At 33.8% G+C, this 16,213-nt stretch overlaps 1 protein-coding gene across 3 annotated transcripts in view; it reads left to right on the top strand.

Moving 5' to 3' along the window:
* Positions 1-318: 318 nt before the first annotated feature.
* LOC146907810 (uncharacterized) overlaps positions 319-16,213 on the top strand; it is a 38,652-nt gene continuing 22,757 nt past the window's right edge. The window contains exons 1-4 of one of the 3 annotated variants that reach the window (XM_085726201.1): positions 319-1,141; positions 3,081-3,725; positions 3,834-3,895; positions 4,365-4,607. In XM_085726201.1, the coding sequence (XP_085582327.1) occupies positions 500-1,141; positions 3,081-3,725; positions 3,834-3,895; positions 4,365-4,377 (1,362 nt within the window). In that variant the 5' untranslated portion in view covers positions 319-499 and the 3' untranslated portion in view covers positions 4,378-4,607. Of the gene's footprint in view, positions 1,142-3,080; positions 3,726-3,833; positions 3,904-4,364; positions 4,608-16,213 lie in introns of those variants that run through there. The other 2 variants (XM_085726199.1, XM_085726200.1) reach the window with 2 other exon arrangements.

Here is a 16,213-nt window from a genome sequence, read left to right as displayed (position 1 = left end):
TAAGTGAGATATTTTGTTAGCGTGTTGGGGAAGAGTCCCTTAATCCCAAATTTCAAGCTTTGCTTCTGAAACAATAAAGTGAGAAAGTAGTGCTACTTCTTTTCTTTTTCTTTTTTTAAAGATAGTGCTACTTCTTTTTTTATTTTTTTGAAAGATATTGCTACTTCTTTTTTTTATTTTTTTTTTGATAGATAGTGCTACTTCTTTTTTTTTTTTTTTTTTGAAGATAGTGCTACTTCTTTACTTTTTTTTTTTTGAAAGACAGTGCTGGCGTTACATAATTTCCTTTCTAAATGGCCGGCAGTGACCCCAAATATAATTGTTCTCCTTTCCAAAGTTTGTCTAGAAACTACAACACATTACTAAACCTAGTCTGCCCTTTATTTTTACTAGTACTTTCACGCAACTTATTTTTTCTTCAACATTTTTACTAGTGATTTTTTTCTAATAGATTGTAGAAACAGTGTTGTGTTTTTTTTTTAGTTCTGAGATTCTTACCATGGCTGAAAAAACCGCAGCAAAACAAGTAGACAAAGTTATCATTAGAGTTTTGGTGGACAAGAAGAAAAATAAAGTTCTATTTGCTGAGGCAGAGAAGGATTTTGTTGATGTTCTTTTGAGCTTCTTAACCTTGCGCTTAGGGACCATTGCAAAACTTGTGGCTAATGACTCAAATATTGAAGCACTGAGCTTTGGCAGTATTAGTTCACTGTATCAAAGTGTGTCAGATCTTGATGAAAAATATCTATGGTCACAGACATGCAAGGAAATGCTTATCAATCCAAGAAACTCAGCAGGTGCTTATTGCCAGAATATGAAACTGAACATTGACAATACTGATACCTTGCAGTCCTACTACCTCTGTGAGAACGAGATTTGCGAAATTGAAAATAGGGACTGTTTAAGTTACTACAGCGATCAAAAATGTATTTGTGGAAAGCTGTTGAACCGAGAAAAATTCCTGATTTTGAGTAAAGAAATCGGTTTTGTTAAGGAAATGTCAACGTTTATCATATCTGATGATCTTTATGTTATGCCAAATGTTGTTACGACAAGTTTAAATCTCCTTCAGAAGCTTGGAGTCAATGACAGTGCTGCTATTGATAAACTAACCGTTAATATCAACATTACCAAGAAAGAGGTATGTTTTCTTATTCTGTGTTTGTATGACATATTTTTTGTTCATTATTATTATTATTATTATTAGGGTTTTTCTAACCTGTGCAACCTTGCACAGGGTAAGAAGCAATTAATGCATTTTTTTCTCTCTCTTATTAACCATTCTAGCTCATTTCTCTGTCTTATTAAATAGCTCTTTTCTTGACTTTTATATTTTTTCTCAAAGAAAAACAAAACACAGAAACGAGAAGATTCAATCAAAATCTTCTTTACTCAGTCAAAAAAATTCAGAGAAGATGAAAAATCAATTCTTTATGATTCTTTCTGCAATTGAAAAGGAAAAGTTTGATCAGACTAAATATTAGTAGTGGAACAAGAAGATTCACCATGTTCCAAAAAAGATTTCGTTTTTTTTTGAGACTGAGGGAATCAGAGTAATGATATATACTAAGAATTGATTGCAACAATTAGAAAAATATCAACCTTCAAATGCAGTGAAGGATGTACACAAAGGTTGTGCAGTAAAGAAACAAGCACAATTTGAGAGAAGGTGGAATTCATTGAGAGAGAGATAATATAAAAAATTTCAACCCCGTCTTCTTTACCCATGTTCAATTATATATTCTCCCAATTACGTTTAACGAAATTGATTCTCAAATTCTCCTCATTGTGATTTCATTGCCATGTGACCTTTCCCTTGTTAGCACTAATTACAGTGAATCATTGAAATTGTCTTTTGATTAGTTAGAGCCTTATATGTATGGAGATTCCGGTTTCCGGATTTGACGTTGCCGGAGCTTGCTAATGCGGTGTCAGTGGATGGGTAGTTGATTGTTATGGTATCGAAGGGACATGGTCTGAAGAATGTTGAGGGTGATGATATTCATAGAGGTATGGGTGGCGGTGGTATAATTGTGATGAGCATTGCTATTTGTCGCGAACCAAAATTTCACGATGGTATCACGAATGCTTTTTTATAACAACGCAAGCAGCTCCTATTAAAATTCCTATGGAAAATTAGATTTGTGTATAATTTACAATTGAGTGAATCAAATGTCCAGTAATCCAGTTTGCTTATGAAAATCATAGTGGTTTGTGTGCAATTCCACCACCACCTTTTTAACATTAGAACCTGCATAACCGAGCAAAACAGAGAACTACCAGTTTGTATACAATACCACCACAAAACACACTGCAATATATGGAAAGACAGTCAGAGTTTTACAGAAACATCTGTAGCCATTATTGCCCATTGAAGAATTTAAAAAATGATGTTATCTCTAATTTTAAGAACCCGTCGACACCGACGATTAGACTGAGTTCGTCGACATGCTTGGGAAATTAACCTACAAAGATGAAAGCAATGGTAATGAGGCTGAGGGGTTGCTTGATATTAGCTTGAAACACAAACATGTATTTTTGTCATGGTGGAGTTATTCAAGAGAGAAAGTGAAGAACAAAACTGAGATTTATTCCAGCATTGGCTTCTTCCATTGCGGTGAAGCTGAGTGAGTCTGTTGACGACAATCGTGCAAGCTGCAGCTAATGGATTCTTCACCGATGAAGTGACGGTGGATCTCAAAGACAAAGGAAGACAAAGCTCGTTTGGGTTTTGCTTCTGAGAAAGCTTGTTTTCTTATTGGAGTTATAAGAGAGAGAAGCAGAAAAGTGTGCTCGCTAGACTTTCGTTATGTTTTTTGTCGTTATCCAATTGTGAATGTACGGTTACTGTGATTGTAACAATGAAGATGATGATAGTTAAAATTCTTAAAGTTTAATTAATAAGGCAGAGAAATGAGCGAGAATGATTAATAAGAGAGAGAAAAAAGTGCATTAATTGCTTATTATCCTGTGCAATGTTGCACAGGTTAGAAAAACCCTTATTATTATTATTATTATTATTATTATTATTATTTATTGTTTTTTTGCCTCACTAATTCTTCAATATGTGGTTTGAATAGGTAGTTGATCTACTCAAATTGTCTTTGGTCTCAAAAACTCCTCTGTCCGACTTTATATTTAAAAAGGAACAATTTGTTGAAAATTTAGTTCTAAGTAACCAAATGGAGGTTAATATTGCTATAGAAAAGGAAGAATCTGATGAAATGGTTGTGAAAGTACTGAGAAGAAAATCAAATGAACAGATTTTGTTTGTTGAAGCAGATGATGATTTTGCTGATTTCGTTTATAGTTTCCTCACTTTCCCCTTAGGAGCAGTGTTGCATATTCTCCAAGGATTCTCTCTTGTAAGCTGCATTGATAATTTGTATAAGAGCATGACTGAATTGAGTTCAAACAAGTGTTTCAGGTCACAGCTTTTCAAAGATGTGCTAACCAGACCAACCATTTCCGCTCAATCTGAACTCAGGAACCAAATATTACCGATACCAAAAAACAATTATAAGGAAAAAAATACGTCATATAAATTTGTTGATCCTAAATCCCCTATTTCTGGTGGATATGCTAGAGCACCATTAACGTTTATGGTGACAGATGACTTGGTTGTCACTCCAATGTCATCCATTGATGGTATTTCATACATAGAAAGAATGAAGGTCCCCCTTAATGATGTGGAGGAAATGGTCATTAATATTGGCCACAAGGAGGTAATAGGGAATATGTTCATCTTCATATCACACAGTCTTTCATTTTAAATTTCTTGTATCATCATATTTGTAACAACTAACAATATTTGTTTGTTTATATGGTTGCAGGGTCTCGGCATACTTAAAGCTTCACTGACCTCAACATCTGCTTTGACCAACGGCCTCAACCGGTACATAGGTTACTTCACTATTCAACCAAAAAAAAACTTCATGATACATTATCATTTGTAATTATCATAAAAACGATACTAAAGCTCATATAGAAATTGTTTTCATGATACCAAGATTTTGATTGGTTGTGCTTGTATACACTTCACATCAAATACTTTTCTCCAAGTACGTAGTCAGGTTAATGAGTTAAGAGAATTAGTTATAAATAGGAGGTCCAGGGTTTAAACTTTAAAAACTAACATAACCACTAAATTAGTAAAGTTTGCTTACAAAAACCATTCAAATTGAGTAATTAAAAATGAGCATAGAAAAAGAAGAGAATTAAAGGAAAAATGAATGATCGAAAGGTGAGAAGAGAAAAGAGAGTGTCACAAAGGGTGTGAAATCATGGTCACTTGCTTGTTATCATGTTAATAATTTTGAATATGTACTAATTACTCCTTTATTATATGTGCATGTACATGGCAGGAAGTGGATCTGATCAGGTTAATTTGCCATCTAATGCTAGCCCCCTAAAGAAGCCAAAGGTAGAAAAATGAAGCTTGAGATTAACCTATGGTGTGATAACTGATTAGGGGAGTTTAACTGATGGTGTTGGTGTTGAAATGTGTGGTGTTGTTTAAGTGATTTGGATGATCATAGTTTATTTTGTATTCTGTCATGGTTTACTTCTTGAGAAAAGACTAAGGGGAGTTTGTTCCTCTATTGTTATGTCTCATCAGTGTTTCGTTTTATTTTGCTTTTTACATCAGAAAAAAAGATAATTGTTAATTTTCTTTTAGAAAAATCATATATTTTTCTTACATACATTTTGCCAATTCAGTTATATAATTATCGTAAATTATGTGAAACGATGATAGGTAAATGATAATACTTTGTTATTGTACAGAACAAACTCCTAATTAAGAATAATAGATAAGAAGATTCTATTTCATTGATAATTCTCATACAGAATTCCTAACATTTGTCCTAGAATTCTATTGGCTGATGGCATACACTTACAGCCAAATTCCTAACAAACTCATCAATCTTCTAGAATGCTTGTGTCGCTTGTCACTTGTCACAAAGTTCTTCCATTTTCTTGGCTTGGTAATAGTTCTCTTGGTCCTTCCTTGCACAATAGGCCCAACAGCTGGGTCCATATCATTGCTTTCCTCTTCAAAATTGACCTTGTCCTCAAGGTTGTAAAGGTTATCAAAATCGGGACTTTACTTCAAGTCGAAAGGGAGTAGCAAAATCGGGACTCGTAAAATCGCAATCAAAATCGAAAGATTTTACTCAAAGACTCTTGTAGAATCGATATAGGATAGCAAAGTCGGGACTCATAAAATTGCAATCAAAATCGAGGATTCTACCAAAAAAAAATAATGTTAAATATATGTTATAAATTGCATATAGTCATAAAAGTCCGCAAAATACATATACATAAATGACTCAAAGCCTAGATGCAAATATTCTTTAGTAGTCATAATAATGGTAAATAATCTAGACAAAATACTTAAAGGCAAATCCTAAATGCCTGACAAATTGATGGATAGGAAGGAGGCAATCTAGTTAGGTTTAGTTCATTTTGAACTAGATGAAAAATGAACAACCCCGTGTAACTATTGAGAAAGTGTGGGGGAAGTGAAAGAATGAAAATTTCTGGCCTTTTGGGTATTTATAGAACCGGATCATGGATTCAAATCGGGTCAATTTACGAACCGGGTCAAAAATTGACCCTTATAAAAAAATGAACAAAATCCTTCAAAATCCATCAAAATCCTGCGATTTTGAATGGATTTCACGATTTTATGCGATTTTGTGCTATTTTAATAGGATTTTGCCTGTTTTAGGGACTTTACTATGGATTTGAGTCGTTGAAGCTACGCAAAGTCGCAAAAACCAGGATTTTGAGACTTAAATCGCGTTTTTGATAACAATAAGTAGTGCGCAATTCATCCCACTTCTCCCGTGAAGTGCCACCTTGGAGAAGGCCATGCCACTGCACCAAGACAAAACGAGTAGGATTATTATCAGTGACGCGACTCTGAGACCTCATAATAGCTAGGGTGGAAATTATGGGATGGTGATCAATGGAATGCAGAGGAAGCTGATCCACACTACACGGTGGAAGAGCTTCGTGTGGCTTGAGAAGCGAGCTATGAAACATGTTGTGAATCTTGGAATGAGGTGGGAGGGATTGTAGGTGACCTTACCAATATGCTCCAAGATCAAATATGGACTATAATATCTTTTTGACAACTTGTGATACTTGGAACTGGAGAGGGAAGTTTGTCTACAGAGCTGGAGCTTGACATGCACCCAAGAATTTACATCGAACTGAACTTCACGACGATGCTTATCCGCCATGGCTTTCATCTGCAACTGGCCTTTCAACAGATTCTTCGTAAGCTTGAACAGAAGGGCCTCTCGGTCAGTCAAGACAGTGTCACTTGCTTCAATAAGAAGGGACCTGAGTAGAATGGACCGGAGTATTGTAGTGGTACTCTGCCCAAGGAAGAAAACAGACCCACTAAGAAGGCTTGTCGTCGACAAAAGCACGTAGGTATTGCTCAACAATTCTATTCATATATCTTCCGTTTGTTTGTCGATCTGTGGGTGATAAGAAGAACTCATGTGGAGGACTGTGCCACTAAACTTGAACAAATCAGTCCAAAAATGACTGATTGATAACACGCAAAATACATTGTCTAGATAGTTTGATATTCATCTGCTCTAGAGTCAATTATTGTGTTTTGTGTGGACCGAAAAAGAGTCATGTCATGTCATGTCATGAGCCGAGGAACAACTTTTCCAAGATAATTTCAAGTCATCCATATTCGATCCAACGGTTGGTGCACATCTCCCGCACAATATTTAGGAGTCTTCAGTTGTAAAATTAGGCCATAAAAAGAGCAAAAAGATAAACACACCTCTGACTACCATATTATATTTTATAATATCCTTTCACACCAATTTGCTATTATTTCCTTTCACTCCAATTTAATTGCTTACCCGTAATATATATATATATATATATATATATATATATATATATATATATATATATATATATATATATAACCTGTTGCTGCACCCCTTTTAGTTGAATTCCAATTGTGAATCATTATTGCTTGCTGGTGCCGTGTTAGATATGTAGTTTCCACTGTTGCGTGGCTGTTAAATTTAAGTTTCCACTTGCCAGTAATTAAAATTACCACTGTGCCGTGCCAATTCAATTTAAATTGTTGTGTTGCTTGCTGCGGTTTCACTATGCTTTTGATTTAAAGTTTCCATCGTTAACAGGTTTGGTGTTACTAATTTGGTGTTATTATTTCAAAAAGACACTTAAAAAGAGGAGAGTATTTTTCAATGATACATCAATATAGCACAAGTATAATATAAATTCTAATCTTTTCAAAGTACACCAACAAGGCAACAACAATATATCATTCTCCCTAAAAAAAAAAATATACATATCATTCTTTCCCCTAAAATACAATCAATCTAATATTCTTGTAGTCAAATTTATTCAAGGGTATTGAAGTGAAAAATCCACCCTAAAATCATATATTTTATTGATACTTCTATACTATATATAAAGAAAACTACCCCTTTTCAGCACACTTTTGAGTTGGACTTTTCTTTCCAAAAATACCCTTAATATTGAATACAAATAGCCAATTATAAAATAACACATGGATTAGTAATTCATGTCACTAATCATCCCCGTTAACCCTCTTTTATCACCGTTAACCACAGATCAAATTCACAAAAAGTTTATAAATTATGTTTGCATTCTTTATGTCTCTTCTCATGAATTCAAATCGATCCAGAATTTATCATAGTAATTATGGATATTCGTTTGCAATCCAAAATTGATCATATTAATTGTGTGAAATTTATGTTTTTCCTGTTATATTTGCAGGGTTATAGTAGATTACTATTGTTAGAAGAATGAATGAATCGGGATCTGAGAAAATCAAAGGTGAACAATAATCATTTATGCAAAAAAAATAATACGAAGTTTATGTTTTTTCCGGCTTTATTTCTCACAAGTCTATGAGTTTTTTTACTTTTATTTAAACAAAAATAATAGCCGAAAAAGTTCAAACTAAACAAAATTTGAAAGGAAAAAAAATCGAAAATACTATTTTCTTTTTCGATATCACTCTCAATTTAGAAACTAAACCCTCATTCTCACCGAAGATAGAAGAATTTAGGTCACTCTCATTCTTTGATCATTTTGAATGCGGACTGGAAATAACACAGACGAGATAGCCGGAAGTTGTTGCAGAAACAGAAACCGATTGAGCAAAAAATAATGTTAAAGATTGGACTTTAAATCCTCTAAAAAAAAGATTAGTAACAAACGTGAACAAAAAATAATGTTAAAGATTGGACTTTAAATCCTCTAAAAAAAATATTAGTAACAAACGTAAGAAAAAAAATAATGTTAAAGATTGGACTTTAAATCCTCTAAAAAAAATATTAGTAACAAACGTGAGCAAGAAATAATGTTAAAGATTTGACTTTAAATCCTCTAAAAAAAGATTAGTAACAAACGTGAGCAAAAAATATTGTTAAAGATTGGACTTTAAATCCTCTAAAAAAATATCATTAACAAACGTGAGAAAAAAATAATGTTAAAGATTGGACTTTAAATCCTCTAAAAAAATATTAATAACAAAGTGAGCAAAAAATAATGTTAAAGATCATTAGAATAAACAATAAAAGATCATTTATTTTATGACATTACTAATTACTATTAGAATAACCAATAAAAAAATCATTATTTTATCTTTTTTAAATATATGTAGGCAAACTAAAATATGTTGAGTTCATAAATAATTGTTATATGCCGTGACAATATTTTGTTTATAAATCAATATATCAATAATTTCTATTAATATTTTAAAATTTAAAAAATTTAATCAAAATTATACAAACAAACATAATAAAATAATCACATGTGTTATCGTGCCCGTCTTTCCACTAGTTATATATAAAGAAAGTACATGAATTGGGAGTTGACTGTTTTCCTTTTCAATTTTACCCTTCACTAAAAGTATTTTATTTACTCTTTTATCTTTTTTATAATATTACTTAAATTGTTAATTAAAAATAGTTACTATATTTTTTTTATATTATATTTGCTATATTATATTGTTGGTGTAATTTTAAAATATAAACATTTAGTCACAATTTGAAATAACAAGCGGCTGCTACGTGGAACTTTGAGGTACTTTGTAACAGCCCGATTTTTCGCTAGATTTATTTTATTTATTTATTTATGTGTGTTATATGTGCTCTTATGTGATTATTGCATCTGTGTGTATTTTTGGTTGGGAATCGTAGAATTCGGTATTAGAGGGGTATTTTAGTCATTTTGAACTTAGGGGCATTTTGGTCATTTTGAGAGCAGGGGTAATTTTGTAATTTTTGCTGGAGTTTATTTTTAGTGCTTAGTAAGAGTATTATTTTACCAAGTTACTAGAAGGTGTAGTAATTATTTTATTTACCGTTAAGTGACCGTTAGTGTCATATTTTACCGTAAAGTGAGTAGTAACATTTTTGAGGTTTAAATAGAAATGGGTTAGGCCCATTAAGGTTTGTGAGATAAGCCCAATTAGGGGAGCCTATATAAACTAATGTTAGTAGAGAAATAGGGTTTTTCACCAACATTTTTCATTTGAGAAGAGAAGAGTTAGAGGCTAGAGGGAAGAACAAGAGCAAGGGTTAGAGGCAAGAGAGGATTCATCATCTAGGAGCTAAATTGAAGCTTGGGTTAGAGATTCTTGGTGCTAGAGGTAAGAGGGTTAGGTTTCAACCATAATTCCTAACTTTTTATTTCTACCCATTTTGTGAAATTGATGAATTGAACCTAATTAATTGTAAATTCGTGTTCGTGTTTTGATGCAATGTTTGGGTATGTAAATTGAATGTTATTTGAGTTATTGATGATGAAATTACATGCTTAAATTGTGGTTAAGTGTATGCTTTGCATTTTTGTCCAAAAATGATGAAATGAGGTGTTGTTGTGATGAATTATTGATGAATTCATGATGGTTAATTGTTGTTGTTGTTGAGGGATGTTGTTGTTGATGATTAAAACCTTGGGCAATCAATCATAATTGTGGAGTTTGCTATGACTTTGTGTTGTTTTTGAAGTTTTGATGAAAAATGGGTCAAATGATGATTTTTGTTAAGAGAATGTTTTGGGGCAAATTTTATATGGGTTTGAGTGTCTTTTCATGTTTAGAAATGTTTAAACAAACTTTGGAATCAAATTTGGGCATTGGGGAGTCAAAATTGGGGTTTTGAGGTGAAAATGGCTCTTTTTCCCGAAACTACTGTCATAACTCGCAACCGTACTCGCAGTTGCGAGTTGGATGCGAGCAACAGGGGCTCCCTGGAGCCAACTCGCAATGGCGAGTGAAGTTACTCGCAGTTGCGAGTTGTACAGGGAAGTACCCCCCCTGTTTCGCATTCTTTCATCTTTTTCCCTCGTTTCTGTCGTGAACTGGTTTTTAGTACAAACATGAAAATTGTAGATAATATTTTTAGCTTTCTAAGGGCGTTGGTTTGACTTGAATATGATTTTTGGTTTTCAAGTTATGGGGAAAATACTCTTGAAAAGTTTTGTCGAAAAATCCCGCATAACTAGTTCTAAGTCGACCCAATTCTCGTGGAATGTTTTTAATCTTTGAAACTTGATTTTTATGAGTTCGGCTAAGGAGGTTAAAACTTGATGTAGTGAACCTACTTGTTTTACTTAGAAATGGGAAATTCTTTGAATAATGATAATTGAGACGAACTTTGTGATTTTCATGATTTCGTTATGTTTGGCCGGTGAAACGCCAAGGTATCCTCTACGGCATTCATATGTGGCCTAGTGGTATGCCTAGTTGAGGCATTGGAGCTTGTTTACTTGGTTTTGGTTAAATGACCCAATTATTTTCAATATTGTGATTTTGAGACGAACTTGATTGAAAATGATTTTTTGAGAGCCAATTGCTTATGAACCCTTTATGATCAGATTGATATGATTATGAGATGATGTATGAATGGTTGTTAGGTGATGAATATGATGTTTGTGATCATATGTTGTAATTGTTCTTTTATTTGGATTGTAAGGAATTATGTGGAGATATAAAACTATATGATATAGTTGAATGATGATTATAGCCGTTGACTTATAGCCGTTGATTATAGCCGTTGAATTGTTGTGAACATATGCATGGTGAATTGAGTCATACGTTCATGCATCATATGTCGTGTCGGATGTTATATCCATATTGCCGTTGACTATAGCCGTTGATAATGATGTTTTTGTTGCATCATGGGTGACGACCTTGAGGAGATTTGGTACCACATGCATCTAGATGAGTCTAGAGCCATTGCATACTCTGTTGGTGAATTGAAATGCATTGAGTTGTGAATGATGATTGAATTTGTTAATTGTTGATTAACATGGTTGATTTTGTGATGTGTGTGAACTTGAGATGATGATATTGAATGATGTGAATGTTAAGAATACTTGTGAATACGTGTATAGTTTTGTTTTATCTTGGTTTTTCGGGTGTCAAACATTGATTACGTTTGAACCTTTTTAACCGGTGATATCTCATTTTTTCTTGGGAAGGGAAAAAGTAAGCAAAACCCTTTGAGAATCAAGGTCCGGGAGTTGTTTTCGCTATAGGAACCGTCTTTAATTTCTACGCGCGCGCTTTATTTTTAAATGCTACTTTGAAAAGTGATATTGGGCCTAAGAGTTTTCTAAGTGAAGAATTGGAGGGAGAAGAATGTGTTTGAATTTTTATTTTATTTGAATTGAAGGAATTTTGTCCTTGCCTACGTACCCGTTTAAGGGATCAAATCCGTCGTAGTTCGCTTCCAAAAATGTTTTTGTTTTTGTTGGTTGATTTTAAGTTTGAAAATTAGAAGTTGAAGAATGAGAGAGAGAGGCCTCAAGGGCATGAGATTTAGAAAATGTGAGGTGGGATTAGTTATTTGCGAAATGTGGTCTAAGTATGGCTATTTTTCATTGAAATTTGATTAAGAAAATAAAAGGGAAAAATACAATGGGATTTTGATCCCAAGGTTTATTTAGAAAATGGTTTGAGTGATATTGTTCATATTTTTTGGAAAATTGATTTTTCTAAGTATAAAGCCTAAACATTCATCTAAACATACAATCCTAAACATACATCTAAACATGCATATTCTAGCTATATACCTAAAGTGGTGTGTGTGCATGTGTCGGTGTTTGTGTCGGTGTACATCATTAGAGTCCATTGTCCTTTACATCATGCCCTAGATACATTCTATGGTCTTGCAAGAATTTAAATGACATGAAAGTAGAATATTACAAGAACTCCTAAATCTTTACATTCTAATTTTTGCATGAAATTGAAACTTAAAGTGCAAGAAATAAGATGGAGAGGAAGATGAAGTGTGCAATGCTTATGAATAAATGAAACATGAAACGAAAGTGGTTAGTAGCACAAGATATAAAGCAAGTCAAATCTATCATAACAAAAGTAAGAAAATTTACATAAAAAAAACAAGCAAAAACAATGTGAAATAGGCCTAAAAAATTCATCACCAATGCAAGGCTTGAATATGACCTATAATCCTCATGTTTCAAAGGGTTCCCAAAGAATTTCAATTCAGTTTTCACAAAGAGGATCAAAGGAATATATACTACCAAGCATTTAAGACAAAAATTAGGCAAATTTCACATTATTTATTCACAAACAAAACTTGGAATACAAGGCATTAATGAAATATTCACAAACAGCACCAATTTCATGGATTCAAAGTCACAATATTCATAAAATTCATATAGCAAGGTTCCATATCAAATACTCAAGATTAAGGGCCAAGATCATGCAAGGTTCTTTCTAGTTCTTCACAAAGTATCACACATAAGCAAGAAAATTCCTACATTATTTTTTATCAATTTTCAATTTGTAAAAACACTGCAAAAATGCCACAAATGTACTTAGAAACGTATAAAAAAAAAGATTAGGACATTAACATGAAAATTGAGCAACATAGGGGTGTAAAAAGTAAAATTTAACACAAGCATGCAGGAAAGGGGGGGGGGGGTGTGAACAGCATACTGAAAAAAAAAAAGAAACAAAAAACGTTGGGCTTGAACAAGCCTGAACCAATTGCGAAAATGGGCATGGGTATGGGCTGGATCGGGTAGCTCCATGGGTCATGGTACAAAGGTGATACTTATGGAAAGAAAGAACACATTGCTTGTTCATTTCTTTTTGCAAGAAAACGTGAAAACTCTTCTCCCTCACAGCTCATAACAGCGCCACCCCCCCCCCCCCCCCTTTCTTCTCCGACGGTTTCATGAATTCTGGCACGGTGGCCGGTGGTGGCGCCACCGTGCCGGAGTAGCCAAACTTCTCCGTTTTGAAAACTTTATTCATTTTTACACATCCTTTTTCTTCCTCATTCCAAATATCTAATCAAAAAAGCCAGCAAACTAACACCAACTCCTAGATCTAACTTGCAATTTTCGGAATAATTTAGCAAGAAAAGATGAACAAAGATGAAACCGTTACCTCTCTTTCTTCTTGCTGCACCGTTTTCTTCTTTGCTTGTGTTCAATTCTGGATTTGTTCCCTTCCTTCTTGCTGCACCGTTCTTTCTTCTTCTTTCCTCACTTCAATTTCGGTTTTGGCTTTTGCTTTGTGTTTGAACGTTTGTGTGGTAAAGGAAAACGAAAATGGATGTGTTGGTGATGATGATGATTGTGATTGTGGCTGAAAGTTTGTGATGGATTATGATGATGATGATTGTTGTTAGTTGAAAGTGATGGTGAAGGTTTGGTTATGGAGGATTCAAGGTTGTTGTGGTGGTTTTGGTGGAGGTGGTAGTGGAATGTGAAAGAAGGAGGTTGTTGTGGTGGTTTGGAGGGTGGAGAGAGTTGGTTATGGTGGTGGAGTGAGTTAGTTATGGTGGTGGAGTGGTGGAGAAAAAAAAGTGGTTATGGTGGTGGTGGTGATGATTCACGTGAGAGAAAAAGAGAGGGAGAAGAGAAATTGATTTTTTTTTATTTTGTGTATTTTGTGAAAAATGTGATAATGATTGAATGAATGGACTTTGACCATGACTTTGACTTATATAGGTGACATGGTAAGCTTTGGACCAATGACTGGCTGCCACATGGCACTGGACTTGTAACAAACTCTTATGGACCAATAGCATTTGGACACATGGCACTTGGACTTAACACACCTAAAAGGGATTAAAATGCAAATAACAAAAGTACAAGGACCGAAATGAAAATTAAAACTAAAATTGAATTGAAAAAGTAAATTGAAAATTAACGTAAAGCGAGACGATTAAAAACAATAGAGCAAATAAGAGATTTTACGTGGAATGACCAAAATGCCCCTGGAGGCTTAAAACGACTAAAAATGACTCAGATGAAATTTTAAAATGGATTTTTAACAGGAAATTAAAGCAAGAACTTATACAAACAAAATTAAAAGACTCAGAGACAATTTCAAGAGTTTAAACAGAGTTTTGACACATGAAAAGACCAAAATGCCCCTAGGGGCAAAACTGACTCAAAATGACTTCAAATGCAATTTTAAAATGGACTTTGACATAGAATTGAAATGAAGACTTATTCAAACTACTTGAGAGGACTCAAACAAAATTTTAAAAAGATTGAAAGAAATTTTGACATAGGAAATGACTAAAATGCCCCTAGGGGCTAAACTGACTAAAAAATGACCCAACTGATATTCTTCGAAGTGAATTTTGACATGAGACTGGGACAAGGACTTATACGAACCAATTTAAAAGACTCAAACAATTTTCAAAGATTAAAATGAGTTGAATGCAGGAAATGACTAAAATACCCTTTTATGTGAATTTTGCAAATGATATTGAAATAAAATGCAAGGAAAGATGCAATTGATCAGAGACAGTTCAAATGACTTATAATGCAAGAAAAGAAGAATTGAATAAATATTTTTAGGTCCAAAATTAGGGTATAACAGCTGCCCCTATTTAAGTTTCTTTGTCCGGAGAGTCAAGAGACGAAGTCTTTGATTTGACGGGACGAAGATACTTAAATATTAACATTTGCACTGTTTTTGGACATAAAAATACGCTCTTAGATTTTCAAAACATGCATGCCATGCAACATTTTGATTATGAATGCAAGACAAGCAACTGGAGTCTAACAGAGCATGTCATATCACTGGGGATTTAAGTAGACATTGACAGGGTAGACAAACCAGGGGACAAAAGATAGGTGCAAGCTGTTCTTTGGATCGAACCTGCCACTTGACCGAGAAATACAAACAAGAGATGGGTACAAGCTGTTCTTTGGATCGAACCTGCCACTTGACCGAGGAAATACAAACAAAAGGTAGGTACAAGCTGTTCTTTGGATCGAACTTGCCACTTGACCAAGAAATACAAACAAGAGATGGGTACAAGCTGTTCTTTGGATCGAACTTGCCACTTGATTGAAAACATAGCCATATAGGCAGATACAAGCTGTTCTTTGGATCGAACTTGCCACTTGATCGGAGATATAGACAAAGGGTAGATACAAGCTGTTCTTTGGATCGAACCTGCCACTTGATCAATACCACAACATGTAAGTAGGTGCAAACTGTTCTTTGGATCGAACTTGCCGTTTGACCGATAACAAAACATAAGCAAAGGGTACAAACTGTTCTTTGGATCGAACTTGCCGTTTGACCGGAAATATAGGCATATAAACAGGTACAAGCTGTTCTTTGGATCGAACCTGCCACTTGACCGATAACAAGATACAAATTGAAAGTTGGATTTAGAAAGATTCAAATTGAGAGTAAGCTGACATTGATTTGATTTGAAAATAGACATGACCATTTTTGTTGGCCCAAAAGCAAATTGAGAGTGAATTGACATTGATAATGACATTGAATTGAAAGTTTGATGTTGAAAGAGAGATTGAAAGTTGAGATTGATCAGAGACATAGAAATTGAGAGTTGAAATTGAATTGAATTGGAAATTGAAATTGGATTGAAATTGAGATTGGATTGAAATTGGAAATTTGATTTGAAATTGAAATTGAGATTGAGTTGAAACTGAAATTGAGATTGGATTGAATTGAATTTGAGGTTTGAGAGTTGAGATTGCATCGAATTTGAGATTTGAAATGATTTGAAATTGAGATTGGAGAGTTGAGATTGCATCAAATTTGACAGTTGAAATTGAATTGAAATTGAGACTGGATTGAAATCGGAGTTTGAAATTGAATTGATTTAGAGATTGAGATTGAATTGAATTTGGAGATTGACATTGA

The sequence above is a fragment of the Medicago sativa genome, chromosome 7 (assembly GCF_051527215.1).
Source record: "Medicago sativa cultivar Bolivia chromosome 7, Bolivia_mono, whole genome shotgun sequence".
Classification (NCBI taxonomy): domain Eukaryota; kingdom Viridiplantae; phylum Streptophyta; class Magnoliopsida; order Fabales; family Fabaceae; genus Medicago; species Medicago sativa.
The sequence above is the reverse complement of the archived record's forward strand: the minus strand, read 5'-3'. Positions and strand labels throughout refer to the sequence as shown.